The following is a 15184-nucleotide window of genomic DNA, read 5'->3' on the forward strand; positions in this document are numbered from 1 at the left end:
AAATTTTTCGCTAGCGTCAATAGTTAACGAGTAATTTGCAAAAAACTGTTTTTTCGTTTTTCGTCAATAACTCGTAAACTATTAATGCTAGCGACAAACTTTTATACAGAAATTGTAGATCTCGTTGTCCTCTACAAAAAAGGTCCTATGCAATTTTCTCGTAGGATCAACGGTTTAGGAGTTATTGAGGAAAAACGAAATTTTTTTTCAAAAGTTCGCCGTTTCGACGCTGGGATGGTCGGATTTTGTCAACATCAATAAAATGCCAAATAATCATACGTAACTCGTTAAATATCGAAGTTAGAAGGAAAACAACTTTTATTTCAAGCATTTTCGGAATTTTGAAAAAAAAAAATTGGATATTTCCTTCTATACTTTTTAAGACGTAGCTATTTATTATTAGCATTATTCTTCCGACGTCTGATTTCTTTTTAATTATAGGAAATGCGTTTTTCTAAGGTACATAATCTTTTGGGATTGACTGTATAGTCAATACATCCTTAACGTTACGAAGTCATAAACAAATCGTATTCATTGATATTCAATTGTAAAACGCGGTTTCTCGTTGTACGAGAGCGCGTCTTGAGGTGTCAATTATTCTGGGAAGGTGAATTACGATCGGCGGTAGTTGACAGGCCCGGAAGGCGTGTCCGAGCGGATACAGGCGCTCCAAGAAGTATCCGCGCGTGACCGCAAAAACAAAACGTTGTTACACGGTGTGTGATTGATTTACCGAGGGGTGTAAACGCCAGGCACACGCCTGACCTGGTCGAACGAACCCTCCGTCCGGAAAGACTCGTTCCGTCCACGTCTGTAGGAACTTTCAATGTCCCCCATGACTCGTACACGTTCTTTAATGCGAAAATACAAAACGGATCATTTGACAAAAACGCATCTTTCACACGTGATGGGAGATAATAAAACAAGTTGGACACGGAGCAAAACGCTTCCCGATGGATAGAAGGCGTGCGTCGCCGGTTCGTCCATATCTCCGTCCAGATGACAGGTGCAGAGACCCCTCGTTAGACAAATTAAGCTTCGTTCCTGGCCTCCCGCCTCGCTAGACGCTAGAACGTCTATACTCCACGCTTTGTCCGTTCGTCTCTATCCCGTCCTCGTCCAGCCTCGTCTCCGCGTCTTCGTCGGGAGCGCGCGCGCCAACTCGTTCGGGACTGGTTTCGAGTGGACGGCAAACACTCGTGCAGCCAGCGGCGGCGGAGCCTCGAATCGCGCAGAAACCGGACGCAAGACCAAGAAGAACCGTCCAGATCCGATCTGCTACCAGATGGTCTCGCGCGATACGAAATCAAGATTTCCTCGTGGGAATCGGTTACAGTCTACAGGAAGTATTAATTTCGTAGAAGTGATCAAGCAGCAATGATATCGGACGTTCCCTGTCACGTTTTGAATAATTTATTTTTACTATTCAACGAGTATCATGTATTTCTGTGACGAGTGATCAAAATGTATCCATCGTCACGAGGCTCTCTTGAATCCCTGGGAAACCGTCGACACGGGAGCCCTTCCTGAAAGCTTCCACGGCTTCTTCAGTCTCGATTCGCCGGTGAAAATTACCTCTCCGGTCCCATCCATCGGCAGCGAGGTGTACCGCGTCTATTTACCGGCTCCCCTCTATCCCTCGCGAAAACTGGCTGCCGCTTTCACCAGATATTACCTGTAATGTCCGTCGCATCCATTACGCGTCATTATCCATCCATTAGTCGTTTTCCATGGACCCGTCGAAAAAGGAGACGCTTGCACGCTCCGTTACAGCTTCTTTCATCCGTTCTTCCTTTATCTTCTTTCAAGGGGACGCTTTACTTGGAAAATAGTCGCGATGCACTCCGAGTATGTCATTTTTAGGAAACGTATTTTCTAATTAATAACTAGGCGCATCTTGGAAAAAGTACCGATCGGATTAAAAAGGAGGGCATAGTGACTCTACAGTTAGCATATCAATGGCTGTCCGTAGCAATTACGGTCGAACCGGTAACGAGGACACGTGTTTTCCATGAAAAAACGTTCGATCTCGAAGACGAGTCGAACAAAGCGATCGCAGGAGAGTGAAGGAGGCCGTGGAGGAGGACGGAACAGAGGCTTCTTCTCTAAATGCTCGTTCACCCTCGCCTATTCATCCTCCACGTATGTCTACTACCTGCGATACAAGCCCTCCCCGCCATTAACTATAGGATCCATTCATCTTCGAGAGCATAGGTGAACTTGTCCTCGCCGCGATCTCTTCAGACACTCGATGATGCCCGCGTTCTGGCTCTCTTTGCTCCGGAACTTCAAAGCCTGCTTCTTTTTCTGAACGGAGACAGAGACAGAAAAGGAAAGAGCCAGAGATAGGAAGATCGTTTTATCATCAAAATTTCCTTTTAATCTGTTCGTTCCGCTGATTGCGAATACATTTATCGATTGGATGGAATGTAAAAATTCTACTGGATGCGCGGGGATTAATAAGGAGCAACGAGGACACAAATAATGCTCCCATGGCTCGATGACGGGAATCTCTGTTTTGCTCGGTGTGGGTCTGACGGGCGTCACCGGCAGTGCCGTGGCTAATTTCCTCGGCATTGAACCGCATTGTGCCCTAAATCGGCCTTCCCGCCTTCGAAAACCTGCCCCCCTCCCCTGTAATCGCAACCTACACCGCATCTTTCTGTTCACTCGTCGAAATCCCATTCGCACCGCCATAGAAATTGTGCCTTATCTTATTTCGTTTTCTACATTGATCTTTACTTAAACTCGAGTAACTCGCCTTATCCAATTTAAATAAGAGTTCTCTTGTTTGGCAACAAGATGCAATTAATTTTTGAACAGCTTCCAATAGGGTAAAAGAAAAACGCCAAGTACTCGTACTTGTAAGAACGCAACTTTTGATGAAGAAATGTTAGCAAAATTTGGGAAAGTTCAGAGGTTTAAAGATGAAGTGTGCGGAACGCACGAGGCCAGGGTTGAAAAAGGGATTAAGTCCGGCTAGAGTGGTAGATTTAATCGCGCTATTTTTTCGCCACGCGCGGGGTTGAAAAGTCGTGAATTTCCAGCGAGAGGTGTCAGCCTCTCCTTCAACGCCGGTAAGAAATCGTGAAACGGGTTGAGGATACGTGGAGTGGCGAACCGGAGGGATGCGGGGTCGGGGCACGAGAGAGCGACTCGACGTCGAGAGGGATCCGCCCTCTCGTGAAGGGTCCAGCCGGTAGACAGTCTCACTAATTACGCCGCGCCTCATTAGCGTGGAAGCCTGGCAGTCGCTTAAGGACACGTACGACGACGACTCTTCGGTTTCGTCAAAGATACGGATTTTTTTTCCCTTCTCTGCTTTACCTTGCTCTGTCCCTCGGTTCCTCCTGTCTTATCTCTCTTGGGGTTCTTCTCTCTCCACGTTTTTTTTCTTTTTTGCTAATGGAGGAGAAGACAGAGAGGAAGATCTTTGCCGCGAGTCTCCTTCGCTCGTTGACACGCGGATACGGATAAGAAATATTAGCAATGAGAGAGATCCTCTTCTTGCCCCGAGATCCAAAAGATTTCGAGGACCCGCAAATCGTAGACACGTGGACGTCTTTTATACTTGAAAGGAGATAAATAAAAAGAAGTAGAATTTCTTCTGCCAATCGGAGCAAATAAACTCGTTAAGGAACGATAAGGGTGTTCGGGATCGCTTTGATTATCAATTCTTCGGTTGACCAGATCGTGGATCCAGGAAGGCCGACTGACTCGGGGCAATTCTCTTGGCGAGCGCGAAACTCTATTACAGTCCAGGGGGAGCGAGCGAGAGGGAGAGAATTGTCCCAGTTGAAGGGGTTCGTGCGATTTCTAGAGGCTAATAGAAAGGCCGCCCTACCCTCCACATTGACCATCCTTAGGGGGTCGAGGATCGTTTGGACTTTTACTTAAAGCCAAATCGACCCCACGTTCGTTCATGGGATCGATATTATCGGCCCATCAGCTGCCTGTTTTAATTCGAGAAACGTCTGGCCAATTACTGACTTATACTACTTGCTAATTTGTCTCACCGCTGTGGTTTGACTTCCTCAATGATTTGACAAACATTCTGATGATCAGGCATGTGTCTTTTACTTCTAACATTGTTCAGATTTAAAGAAAAAACGTTCTAAGAAAGGGAATTAGATCTATTTTCGTTACGTTGACTTCCGGGCTAATTGAAGAGTCGAGGACCGTCGCGTCTGTTCGTATTACGTCCCCATGAACTAACTCGCCAGGTCCTCGATCGGGAGAAAAGGACCGATCGCGGGAGAGGATTTTCCTTTCTTTCTCAGTCGGCTTAGCGGATCACCTGAATAGGAAAGAGGCCTTCTTTCACCTAATAAAAGTAAATGGTGCGCATATCCTAGCCGAAGAAAAGGTATTTCTGTTTTGTTGGGGGATCACCGATACACCTGTTCACGAACCTCTAATTTGCTTCTCCTTGCACTCTCGATGTTTACTTAAAAGCAGAATTTATCTCAGCAGTTTATGTACGGTTGAACGACTTTAAAGGTATAGAAGGATTTTCTCTTCAGAATTCTTTGTAGGCTCTTAGACAAAGTCGATTTAAACAAACGGAGATCGGAATAAAACTGGAGTTACCGAAGGAATACTATAAGCAGGACAAGGAATATTTGGATGTGAGAGAAAATTGAACCCTCTCCGTTGACCCTTAAGGCGAGAGTGCATCGGTCGAGCGGGCGCTTAAAACGAGAGATCGCCCGGGTAAGAAAACTCGCATGCTCCTTGTGGGATTTCTATCCGGTCCTTTTCCTTCGCTCGTTCCTCGCTCTTGTTCCAATTAACCTTGAGGCCACGAAGCGGCTACCGAGGCTCTCGCCCCGCAGAATGCGAGGGAGAGTATAAAGGGGGCAGTCGAATGAGATTAATTCTGAAATGACGACGAGTTCTTGTTGCCTCTCCGTGTACGCACCGCTATACACGATATGGATGTACGCAAAAAGAGAGAGAAGAGAGCTCTGCTCCTTGAATACACTCGCATACCTACGCGCCTATAATACACGCTTCGCAGTTACCCTTTCCTTTTTCCCCGATTCCGTTTTTCCTTATTTTCTCATCGATGTTTTTTCCGCTTATTTCTTGAGCATTTAGTTTTTTCTTTTTATTAATCAAGCGACGCTCGATGCGAAGTGTTTTTTATTCGCTTCATTTATACAAACGGTAGATAACAAATTTAAATTGCTCCACTTCGCCGGCAAATTCCAATGAATTTTTCCGATCGTTCCGATTATTTTTTTTCCTCAGTAATTTACATTTACGTTTCTGGGCCATCGCGCGATCAACCGAATGAAATGGAAACCATCGTCGCGCGTTTCGCAACGTCGACGAGGAATTCGACGAATGAAAAATACGTTTTCCGTTTTCCCTCGCCTACATAGCTTCTTCCTTTCCGCGACGAAATCGGGCCTTTTCATCGCTCTCCTTTCTCCGGATTTTTTTTTTTTTACCTTGGCACGATTTCTTCGCGCTCGACTGACTCGAGAACCCGCTCGCGCGTTCGCTCGCTCGCGTTTGTAATACAATCAAGAAAACCGCGGTGACGGTAAAATCCTCGGTTAGTATCCTCGAAAACGCAAAGAAAAGGTGAGCCAAGTGAACCGAGGGTGCGGTTTTCCACCTCATTTCCACGCGGCCATCCGAGACCTGCACCCTCTCTTCTTTTCTTACTTTCAGATTTCTCCCATTGTGTCGTTTCACTGTTGTAGTTCATCTGATTTTAACAAACGCCTTTTAAACATTGTATAAAGTCTTGGAACATTTTCATGCGCTCGTATATTCCATTTCACGATGAGGTCGTGAAGATTTCGTAGTACGAGACGTATGCTATCACGGAGGCGGTAGGTCATAGTAAAAGTAAGACACTTGTGGTACCCTTCTTCCTTTTCATTGTCAATCGGAAACGTGAAAGGCTCGGGGGCGGGGTTGAGTGGCCGGATCCATGACACGTTTTGATTCCTCGACGATGACCCGAAAGTATCGGGTTTCGGTGGCCGTGTTCTTCTATTCTCGGTTAGGAAACGATCTCGTTTCCGAACGCGTCGACTTGTTGACCCATCTACATTGGGGATCCGATTTCACCGAGGTTTCGAGGACTTCTCGCGAACCGTGCTGACCGTCCGGGTCCGTCCGTGGAATCCTCTTGACGCCTCCGGAATTTCTTTTCGGGCCCACCTCCGCGTCGAATTCTGCGGTTCCGACTACTTTCGATATTCCTCACTGTTTGCTCGATCAGCTCGTTCATTTCCTCTACGCGTTTCAGTTTTTTCGATCAGAAGCCCGCGACTTACAAGCTATCTCTTGAGACAGTATCTGTAGAGAGGATCAATTTCACTTGTCCTCTATCGATTTAAGAATCGAACCTCGCGTTAAGTGGGTAGATTGGAAAATCTGCCGCTAGCACTCGCACGATTCTCTCCGTCTACTTCAGAGACCTCGAAGGGCCCTTGATTTCACGATTCGTATGAAAGTTTCGCGGCGTGGCGCAAGGAGATCGGCGGTAACGGATAATTCGCGCGTCGGGAAAGAAAACCGAGAAGAGAAGGAAAAGTAACAGCGTCGAGGACGGGTAGGAAGGAAGAGAGGCGGACGGATGATATCTCTCTTCGGGTGCACCGTTTGAAGGAGACGGTCTCCCTTTGCAAGAGTAGAGAGATCCTGATGGGACTCGGGACGTATTTACAAGGAGAAAAGAGAGAAGGAGGAGAGAGATACGCGGGGGAGGAGGCCCACGTGGAAGAGGACGATGGGAGTGAAGCATCCTCAACAGTTCTAGGATACTCCTTGCCGGTATCCTGGGGTCCTCGCTGCACAAGGACCATCCTACTCTTCCTCTTCCTCTTCTTCGCGACGCACTCTTTTTCCACCGCTACCGTTTCTTTCGCTCCTTCCTCCGCTTCGTCTTCTTAACTCCGTTACAAAGCCGAGTAGCCACCTTTTCAACGTTCCTCTCGCTTTTCAGGATCCACCGTGTCGTTCCGCCGCGACTCTCGAGCTCGCGACCTCGCGTGCATCCTACACCCTCTTCCACCCTCCCTCTACGTTTTACTCTCGCTTGTTCCGCTCCTCGAAGGTGTACTCGCGCACCCACCGAGTGTATAGGTTTCGATATCACCTAAACGGCTAATCATGATCGTCAAACAGACTCTTCCATTGTTTTCTCTTCTACCGAGTGTTCTCGTTCAAGGATCATCAATTTTTTATCAATGCGATTTTCCGTAGCTGTTCTCGTTTTACGCGTCACACAGATTGTTAATTTGAAAAGACTAGATGTTCCCCCGGATGTTGAAACCGTGATCGTTGAAAGGTCATCCGAAAATTATGATAAGATTCCTAATTGTAATCGTAAATAGCGGCGGTCGTTATCGGTGAAAAAGCTATCGTGGATGTAAAACGTGGGCATAGAGACCGCGAGAGCGGTGGAGGTAATGCGCCGGTTGAACCAAGGGTCCTTGCTTTGACTCCAAACTCACCAGTATAACTGAATGCCTCTCTATAGGCCGAGTACGTGCTTCTAAGTGCATCCTGATTTTTCGAACCTCTTTGATTATGCCTCCTCTGTCCCCCGTCCCTCTCTCTCTTTCTCTCTCGCTTTCTCCCCGTCTTTTTTCGCTCTTCTCACGGTTCACCCTATCTGCCCTCTTACATACCCATTCTTTCCAGCTTTTCCTCCGATTGATCCCAACAGTAAATAGCAGACGATATATTTTCTTGCTTCGTTTCCCACTTTTCAAATTTCACGTAGCCACAAGAAATAATGCATCGCGTGTTTCATTTTCAGTAGTTAAGTTTTAATCAGATTAGTTGGGCACGCGTGAAGAAATCGATGAGCGGGGCTCCTGGACGGCACGCCGAGCTCGGATCTCTTCACAGGTGCGCAAGTAGCTGTGTTGATTTATTTGATAAATGAGTAGTGGATAGGGCTTTAAGCGGGCGAGAGAGAGGGAGGGCTCTCCACCGGAGAGTCCTACAACGCTGAGCGCACTACTCTTTCGCTCTTCTGCTCTCGTTCTTCCTTCCCTCGTCCTCTCTTTCATTTTTTACCCCGACTCTTCCTGCCTCGAATCAAACGTAGAACCGGCCGAACCAACGTGTCTCGCCTCTCTGCTTACTTTCCAATTCGTCGCGATTCCCATTTGTTTCCGGCAATCGTATTGTCAAATGATACTTCGAAACGACTCGGGTTGCCTATTTCTGGCATGGAATTTAATTTGACGTTTTCCCCGAGGGGCATAAAAAATATGGAAAAGCCGCGGCGGCTGCGATACGAGTTAATCCGAAACGGCTGAGCAAGCAAGTAGTAGCGTCGCGTCGCGGCAACCTATGCAGAAATATTCTCGTCGCGGCGGCCGATATTTCGTCTTTCTTGACGGAGCGATAGACAGCGAAAATATTGACTCTGTCAGCCTCCGTAGCTATATATCGCGGGGGCGGTACAAATTAGGGGCGAATGTCGTATTGTTTCGAAAACAATGTCAGAGGGATTAGCCAGTCCGTACACACGGAACGTCCACGCAAAAATGGCTTCTCTTACAATTGCTCCGGGTAGACGGGTGTGCGATTTATCCACGAGAATCCAGAAGAAAAACAAAGGATCCGTCGAGTCGCAGACGAGACCTAGAACGATTCGCGATGGCAGAGGCAGGCAGGGATGGTCGTTGAGAAGGGGCGACGATCAGCGATTCCGCCGTCGTTATCGGCGATGAATAATTAATGTCGTTAATGAATTAAAGATCACGGGTTAAAGAAAGCCAACGCCGCTGACTGGCTGGCTGGCTCTCGTCGAATATTGGCTGCATCTTCCAACCTCGACGCCGTGTATCGATTCCGTCGCGCCTCGTACTTTCAATCCGTAGGACAAATATGTTCGCAGAAAGTATTAATCGTTCTCACTAACGAGCTCTCTCTCTCTCTCTATGTCGAACGTGCGTGTATCTCGACGTTCGATGTAATCGACGTATAACTAGAGGCACGTGCGGTAACGGCGCGTAACATTTAATAAATCTGGTGAGGCTGTGTCTTATCAGAGACACAGTGGTGTGTTAAAGCGGGTGGCAAAGGCGTTAGATAAGGCACCATCGTTGATTGGATCGCCGCCAGAAATCGATACCTCAGCCCCGTTCCCCACCGGGTGTCTCTCTCTCTCTCTCTCTCTTTCTTCCTCTCTCTCTCCTTCTTCGTTTCACCTGCTGGCAACCGTCTTCTTCCACCGCTTCCATCGTCTCTCTTTTCTCCGCGTTCCTCCTCCTGGCCACCGCCGTGGCTGCCTCCAATTTCCCCGTGACGGGCTCCTGGAGGATTCTCGAGTGCCCTCTCATCGCCCTCTGGGCCATCCAACCGAGCTCTGTCCGGCAGTCTCCATGCCAACACCCGCTCGATAAATTTATTGGTCGCCTCTGACACGAGTGCTTCTGCATACTTCTTTCCTCGTCCCATCGACGAGCCTCGTCTTCGTCTTATAACGCCTTCTTCCTCTTCCTCCTCGTATACAAAGTTCGCGCAGCTACGAATATTTTCTTGGCCGATGCTCGACTCTTGCATTTTTGGCCTCGTCGGGAGCCACTCGACTTTTCCTCGCTCGGTTACTATATTTTAATTTTGGAACCGGGTTCATTCGTAGCCTACGTCTTACATCCGGTCGAAGAGTAGATATATTTGGTACGCGCGCGGCTAGAAAAGTGCAATTAAACGAGCAGCGAATTACCGGTCGCGTAGCTGGTATCGGATCTCGAAGGGGTGGATGGGGCTCGAATCAATCCGGCTCCCCCTTAGCGAAATTGTAAATAAATTAGGAGTTGCGCGATCGCGACAGTCAACACGTTACTCGCGCCCGACCGAACGTACGCCCACCCCCCTGTTTCAACCCCTGTGGCCCGGTGCGCTGGTCCCCGCTGCGTGGCGCCACACACGGTTCGTGCGTTTTCCAGCAGCTCGCGTATGCGCGAAACGAGCGAACCGGGAACCAACATGGTGGGCGTGCGAGCGAGCGAGGCTACGGCCAGGGGTGGGTTCCGTGAGGGTAGATGACGGGTGGAGCACACGGACGAGGGACGAACACACCGACGTTGCGTTTATTAACGCATGTTGCACGGTGGGGTTTGCTGGCACAGCATCGGCAACCAGCCAGGCAGGGTCAAGTGTTTCTCTGCGTTCTCCTTCGATCTTCGCCCTTTCTCGCTCCATCGTCCTCCCTCGTGCGCCCACCCTTAGCCAACCGAACCCCTTTCCCTCGCTCGCCTCTCTCCACCGAGGGTTCAACCGAGAAATACTCGGAAAACGGGCGGACGATGCGACTCGCTTCTTTATCAAGCCGGCGACTCCATCGAGTCGTCCAGGATTTCGATAGCAAATCGTTTTCTCTGTAATTCCCCACTGTTCAGATTCTACCTGTGGAAACTGTGATAATAGCGGGCAAAACGCGAAACCGCATAATTATTTCGTCGATGATTTTAGTAATAATTATGGAAAATCCTCGTATCTCTCGAGTCGATAAATCAGTGTTGCAATATTCATTAAAATATTTGGAAAACGCATGGACCGTCAGCAGCAGCAACATTCGTTCGCGCAGAATGAGAGGGAAACTCGAAATTTCCTCTCGAACGAATTACCGCGAGCAAAGGACGGAACGAAGAAAGTAAAAGTCGTCGATGGCAGGGGTAAACGCGTCTCGTCTCTCGTTTCGTTCCGGTTCGTCGTCGTGGCGCTGTAAGGGCGTTCGAGGGCCTCTGCTACTGGCGACTATAAGAGAAAACGAAAAGGGAGGCTGAAAACGTCGAGCCTCGTTTCTTGGTCTCCAGGCAAAGGCGAGAATGAAGAAGTAGAAAGGGACGAGGAGGAAAGAACGGACGAGAGGAGAAGTAAGAAGTGGGTGAAGTCGCGAGAAAAAAAGGAAGGGTGGTGATTGCGGCGAGGAATTACCGGTTCGTTGGCTAACTGGCTTCATAGAAGAAAAACCTCTTTATATCTCACGCGCACGCACGTAAGCTGGCAGCGTGACTGAAAAACGCGGCTTTAAGCCTCGAGTTTCATCGAACACACCCGGTAGCACGAGTGGTGCACGGAACAAAGCCACCGGAAATCGCCCGAGTGGTACTCCGGCCTGCCTGGCCTGGCGCCATCTTGTACACAGCTACCAGTCGCGATAGGGAACCACCGTTCTCTCATTGTTCTTGTCGTCAGGTAGCTGCGCCGCGTTCAAATGAAATCCAAAAACCGTCCACCTCGTTCTTCCACAAAAATCGCGGATCCAACGTTAAAGACGATCCATCGTCTGTAGACTCGTCGAGCGTGCATGCGCGTCAACCTTGACCGGTCGACACTCTTTTTTTATTTTAAATATCGAAATCGCTATCCGTTCTTCTTACGCAAACATTATTCCTCTCTGGCAGCGGTCCCTTCAGTCTTATGTGTTTAGGTGGGTGTAGGTAAACATTGTATAGCACGTGTAAGTAAAAGGTAAGCTAAATAAGCCTCTTCTCCTTCCACCTCTTCCCCGTTCCGTTCTTTTCTCGCTCTCCTCTTTTTTCCGTGCTCGGATACACGCCAGCAGGAGCGTGCACGAAGTGTCTCTTAGCCAGCACTGGTGCCTTTTCATTCGAGTTAGTCGGTTGGTCTCGCCTCTCGAGGAAAGCGGAGGCTAAAGGGTTTCGATTTCCGTGCCCGCGGCCGCACGAGTCTTTTTCGCTTTGACCCGGGCCAGAAGAAATTTCTACGCGCCTCGCCTTTAATTTCTAATACTTCGGACGGAAACGCGATCCCCCTCTGATCCTTCTACCATGAAAATCGTCTCTACTCGCTTTACCGAAACGTCTCGTCGCCGCCTAGCATCAAGCTCCATCGGACCTTTTTCAGATTGAAATTCGTTAATAATCTATACGCCATTGCACCGCGAATCGATAGCTTTAGATTTAATTAGAGTCGCGGTCGGGAAAAATTGATTCGGCTGCGCGGTGAAATGAACGATTAATTACAAAATGAAAGCATTGCCTGGTCGTCGCGAGCCTCGCGAAATTATATTGGAAAGCGACCGTTTCGGAGGAGAAAGAGAGAGAGAGGATAGGGTGATACGGAGGCAGTATACGCGTTGTGTGTTGCCTATCCGCCATGGGTATTGGATTGGATTGGATCGCCGCGTCAGCAATACAAACACTCGAAGCCGCTCGATGTGGGTCGGCCTCTCCCGTTCCTGTTTCAAACTGAAATTACACTTTCCCGTCCCTCCACCCGGAGTCCCATTTTTCTCTCCGCGTTATCGTTTTTCGCTCGTCATTGTTGCCAGTCGTAGATTTTTCCGAAAATTCCCCGCTAAAACCGTTCACCGTTTCCACCGCGAGAGAAAGCCTAGCCTGAAATCCTCGCGAAGATGAAACCGCTCTTTCGTGAGAGAAAGCGGCACGGAGGAACGACGTATACCCACGCGCCTAGGTAGAACGCGTCTAATTAAATACCTGAGCGTGCTAACAATTTCGATCGCAGGGATAGGGTTGAGCGGTCAGCCAGGGGTGGCTGCGTGCGTGCCGGTCGGTTGCTATTATCATAAACGCAACAATAACGAGGGATGATCCGACGTGTAAACTGTTAAAACCCTGCTCCCGCCCCCTCGTTCCTTTTTTCGGCGAGGGCGAGGATTACCCGTGGGGGTTTCTCCTGTTCCCGGGGCTGGAATCCACGGGAGATGTTATTGTTGCCGCAGAGAGCGAGAGAACCCGTACGAAATAGAGACAGTGTAGTAAACGCTGGAGCAGAAATCCACGGGACCATCCACCCCATTCGACCCTCGATAATATTGACGATGTTTGCCGCCTCCCATTACGAGCTCGATTGAACCAAACTATACGATTATCATGCGTCACTGATAGTCTCTCCAACCCGATGAGAAACGGGGATCGCTTCTTGGAACAGCGAGACTACCTTCGAGGTAGCTGTTCAGTATGAAGATCAATTTTCATTCTTTGGCCAGATACGCGGTCGATGCTCGCGCGTGGAATACATGAATAAAAAATCCTCGCGACTTCGTTACTGCGTTCGCTGGCAGGGACAGCATGCGACGAGCATGGTAGCTCATAATCAATTCAATTAAAATTGATTTCCACTCGTCACGGTACATCAAACAGAACGGGCCTGGTCTTCGTATCCTCTTTCAACTCGTCGTTCTTGTTACTCTCCCTGGTAGAGATGCTCTGCCCGCGCAAAAAGCATGATCCTGCGATTCGACTCGAGTTATAAATATTCAGCGCGCATAGTTAGAAAAGAGGAACGTTTTGTTCTTTTGTCAGCGTCGTCATTACATCCAGTCGCGTTCGCGTGGGCGTGCGAGTCCTGGGGTCGTTCTAACGACGGTATATCCTGCGTACGGTACGACGGTGCACTCGCCACGCGGCACGTTGCCCTTTCGAAAATCCGTTATTAGCATCGAGCTCCATTATGACGTTTCGCGATGCTGACAAACACTCTCTGCCTTCCGTCGACGTGGCTCCGCGCACGTTTACATATTATTCGAGGGTACACGCGACACGCGCCGCCACGCTCCAATCCACCCTCGTTCACCTACGACCTACGCGTCGCTACCTATTGCCTTCTTCTTTGTCTCGTTGATCACGATAGGACTCGGTAGTTGACCGACAGGTTCATACACCTAAGAATTTTAGAAAGGAATTTATAGAGAATCAAGGAATTTAGAATCGTTCGTTTGATTCGATTGTTCCAGGTTATCAGAGCACTGGTTACCATCAAGGAGGATATGAGAGCGCCGGGTCTAGCCAGGCTATGGTGCCCGGACCGTGGTCAAGAGGATATGGCATGCCTCAAAGTTATCAACATTACCCGGAATACCAGCAGAGGAACAATTACAGCGCCCAACCGTACGGACGTAATTACCAGAATGTGCAGTACGGTAGCTACGGGTCGCAGTACGATCAGCATAGGGTAAGAATTCATTTCTAATATTCTTACATTGAAAAACTTTCGTTGGAGTTAAAAATTCGCATAATTAAATACAACAGGGATTCAAAAATGTTGATAATTGGAAATCAATAAGGTTTTCTCTCTCTCGCATCAAGAAAATAACTCTTATAAGGAGCTGATTGAAAATTCTCACAATTGGGTGTCTGTAAAATATAGAAAATTTCTGAAATTTTTATGATTGGACCTCAGGAATATTTTGCTTTTAATATTCTCGCATCAAGAAAGGACCTCTTATAAGGAGCTGATTGAAAATTCGTATAATAGGGTGTAAAGTAAGGATTTAGGAGTGCAAATCTTAGGAATTAATCACGTTTCGTTGTCGTGTTCTAGAATTATTCTTCTAATCGGCAAGGGAATAACGGTGGAAATGGCGGGAACAGGGGTGGAGGGTGGAGACGGTAGATCCACTTTTTCCATGGATCAATGCCATCACAGGTTTTGGGTATTTTTAAGTTAGGCTTAGGAAAGATTCGTGTTTTCAGTTTTGAAACTGTGAAACTTGTTTTATTGGAAACAAATACTGTTTTCTTTATTTCTATATCTATCTCGTTTAGATATCTGCGAACGCGTCATTCCAGCAGATTTATTTTTCTCCACGCGTTCACGTAGAGATTCACAGAATTTAAGCTGACGATTAATGCATATAAATTCTTCTTGTATTGTCGAATTGGATATATGATACATGCATAATACGACCTGTGATGGTTTAATTAAGAAATTTAATTTTCTATGAACTTATAAGAAAGAAAATTTGTACAACAAAACATCGAGTAATTATTGAAGTGCAATTGGTCGATGGGAATTCGTTTGAAACAATTATACTTTAATTTTCCTCGATGTGAATATTGAATTGATCTCAGAATTGATCAATTGTACATTGTACATTTTTAGCGCGTAATTAATTTGCAATTCGATTGCTGATCGCAATATATGAAAGAATTAATTATTTAGTTGGTCAAAACTTGTTTCCCGACACTGTCGGTGTACAAAAATGGATACGCATTCTGTTCATTACGAGTATACTTCAATCTATCTCGTAAACATTTTTGTATTTTACGCACTTGGAAAAAAAAATATATGGACGTATACGTGAGTTATTTGGTACGATACCCCCTTCGTTCCACGATTTCATAATCCTTCCTCTACATTTCGGCAGTAAGTACAAGTAGTTTTACACGCACGGTAGAAAATTTGCTTAAGTGCGAGGCATGTTTGT

General features: G+C 47.5%; 1 protein-coding gene across 1 annotated transcript in view; it reads left to right on the forward strand.

The window, feature by feature from the left end:
• Positions 1 to 15061, forward strand: part of Rat1 (5'-3' exoribonuclease 2 Rat1) — a 22184-nt gene extending 7123 nt beyond the window's left edge. The window contains exons 8-9 of the mRNA XM_018028087.2: positions 13712 to 13929; positions 14299 to 15061. Of these exons, the coding sequence (XP_017883576.1) occupies positions 13712 to 13929; positions 14299 to 14370 (290 nt within the window). The 3' untranslated portion in view covers positions 14371 to 15061. The remainder of the gene's footprint in view (positions 1 to 13711; positions 13930 to 14298) is intronic.
• The last annotated feature ends 123 nt before the right edge of the window (positions 15062 to 15184 follow it).

The sequence above is a fragment of the Ceratina calcarata genome, unplaced genomic scaffold (genome assembly GCF_001652005.2).
Source record: "Ceratina calcarata isolate Rehan_Ccalc_2016 unplaced genomic scaffold, ASM165200v1 scaffold436.2, whole genome shotgun sequence".
Classification (NCBI taxonomy): domain Eukaryota; kingdom Metazoa; phylum Arthropoda; class Insecta; order Hymenoptera; family Apidae; genus Ceratina; species Ceratina calcarata.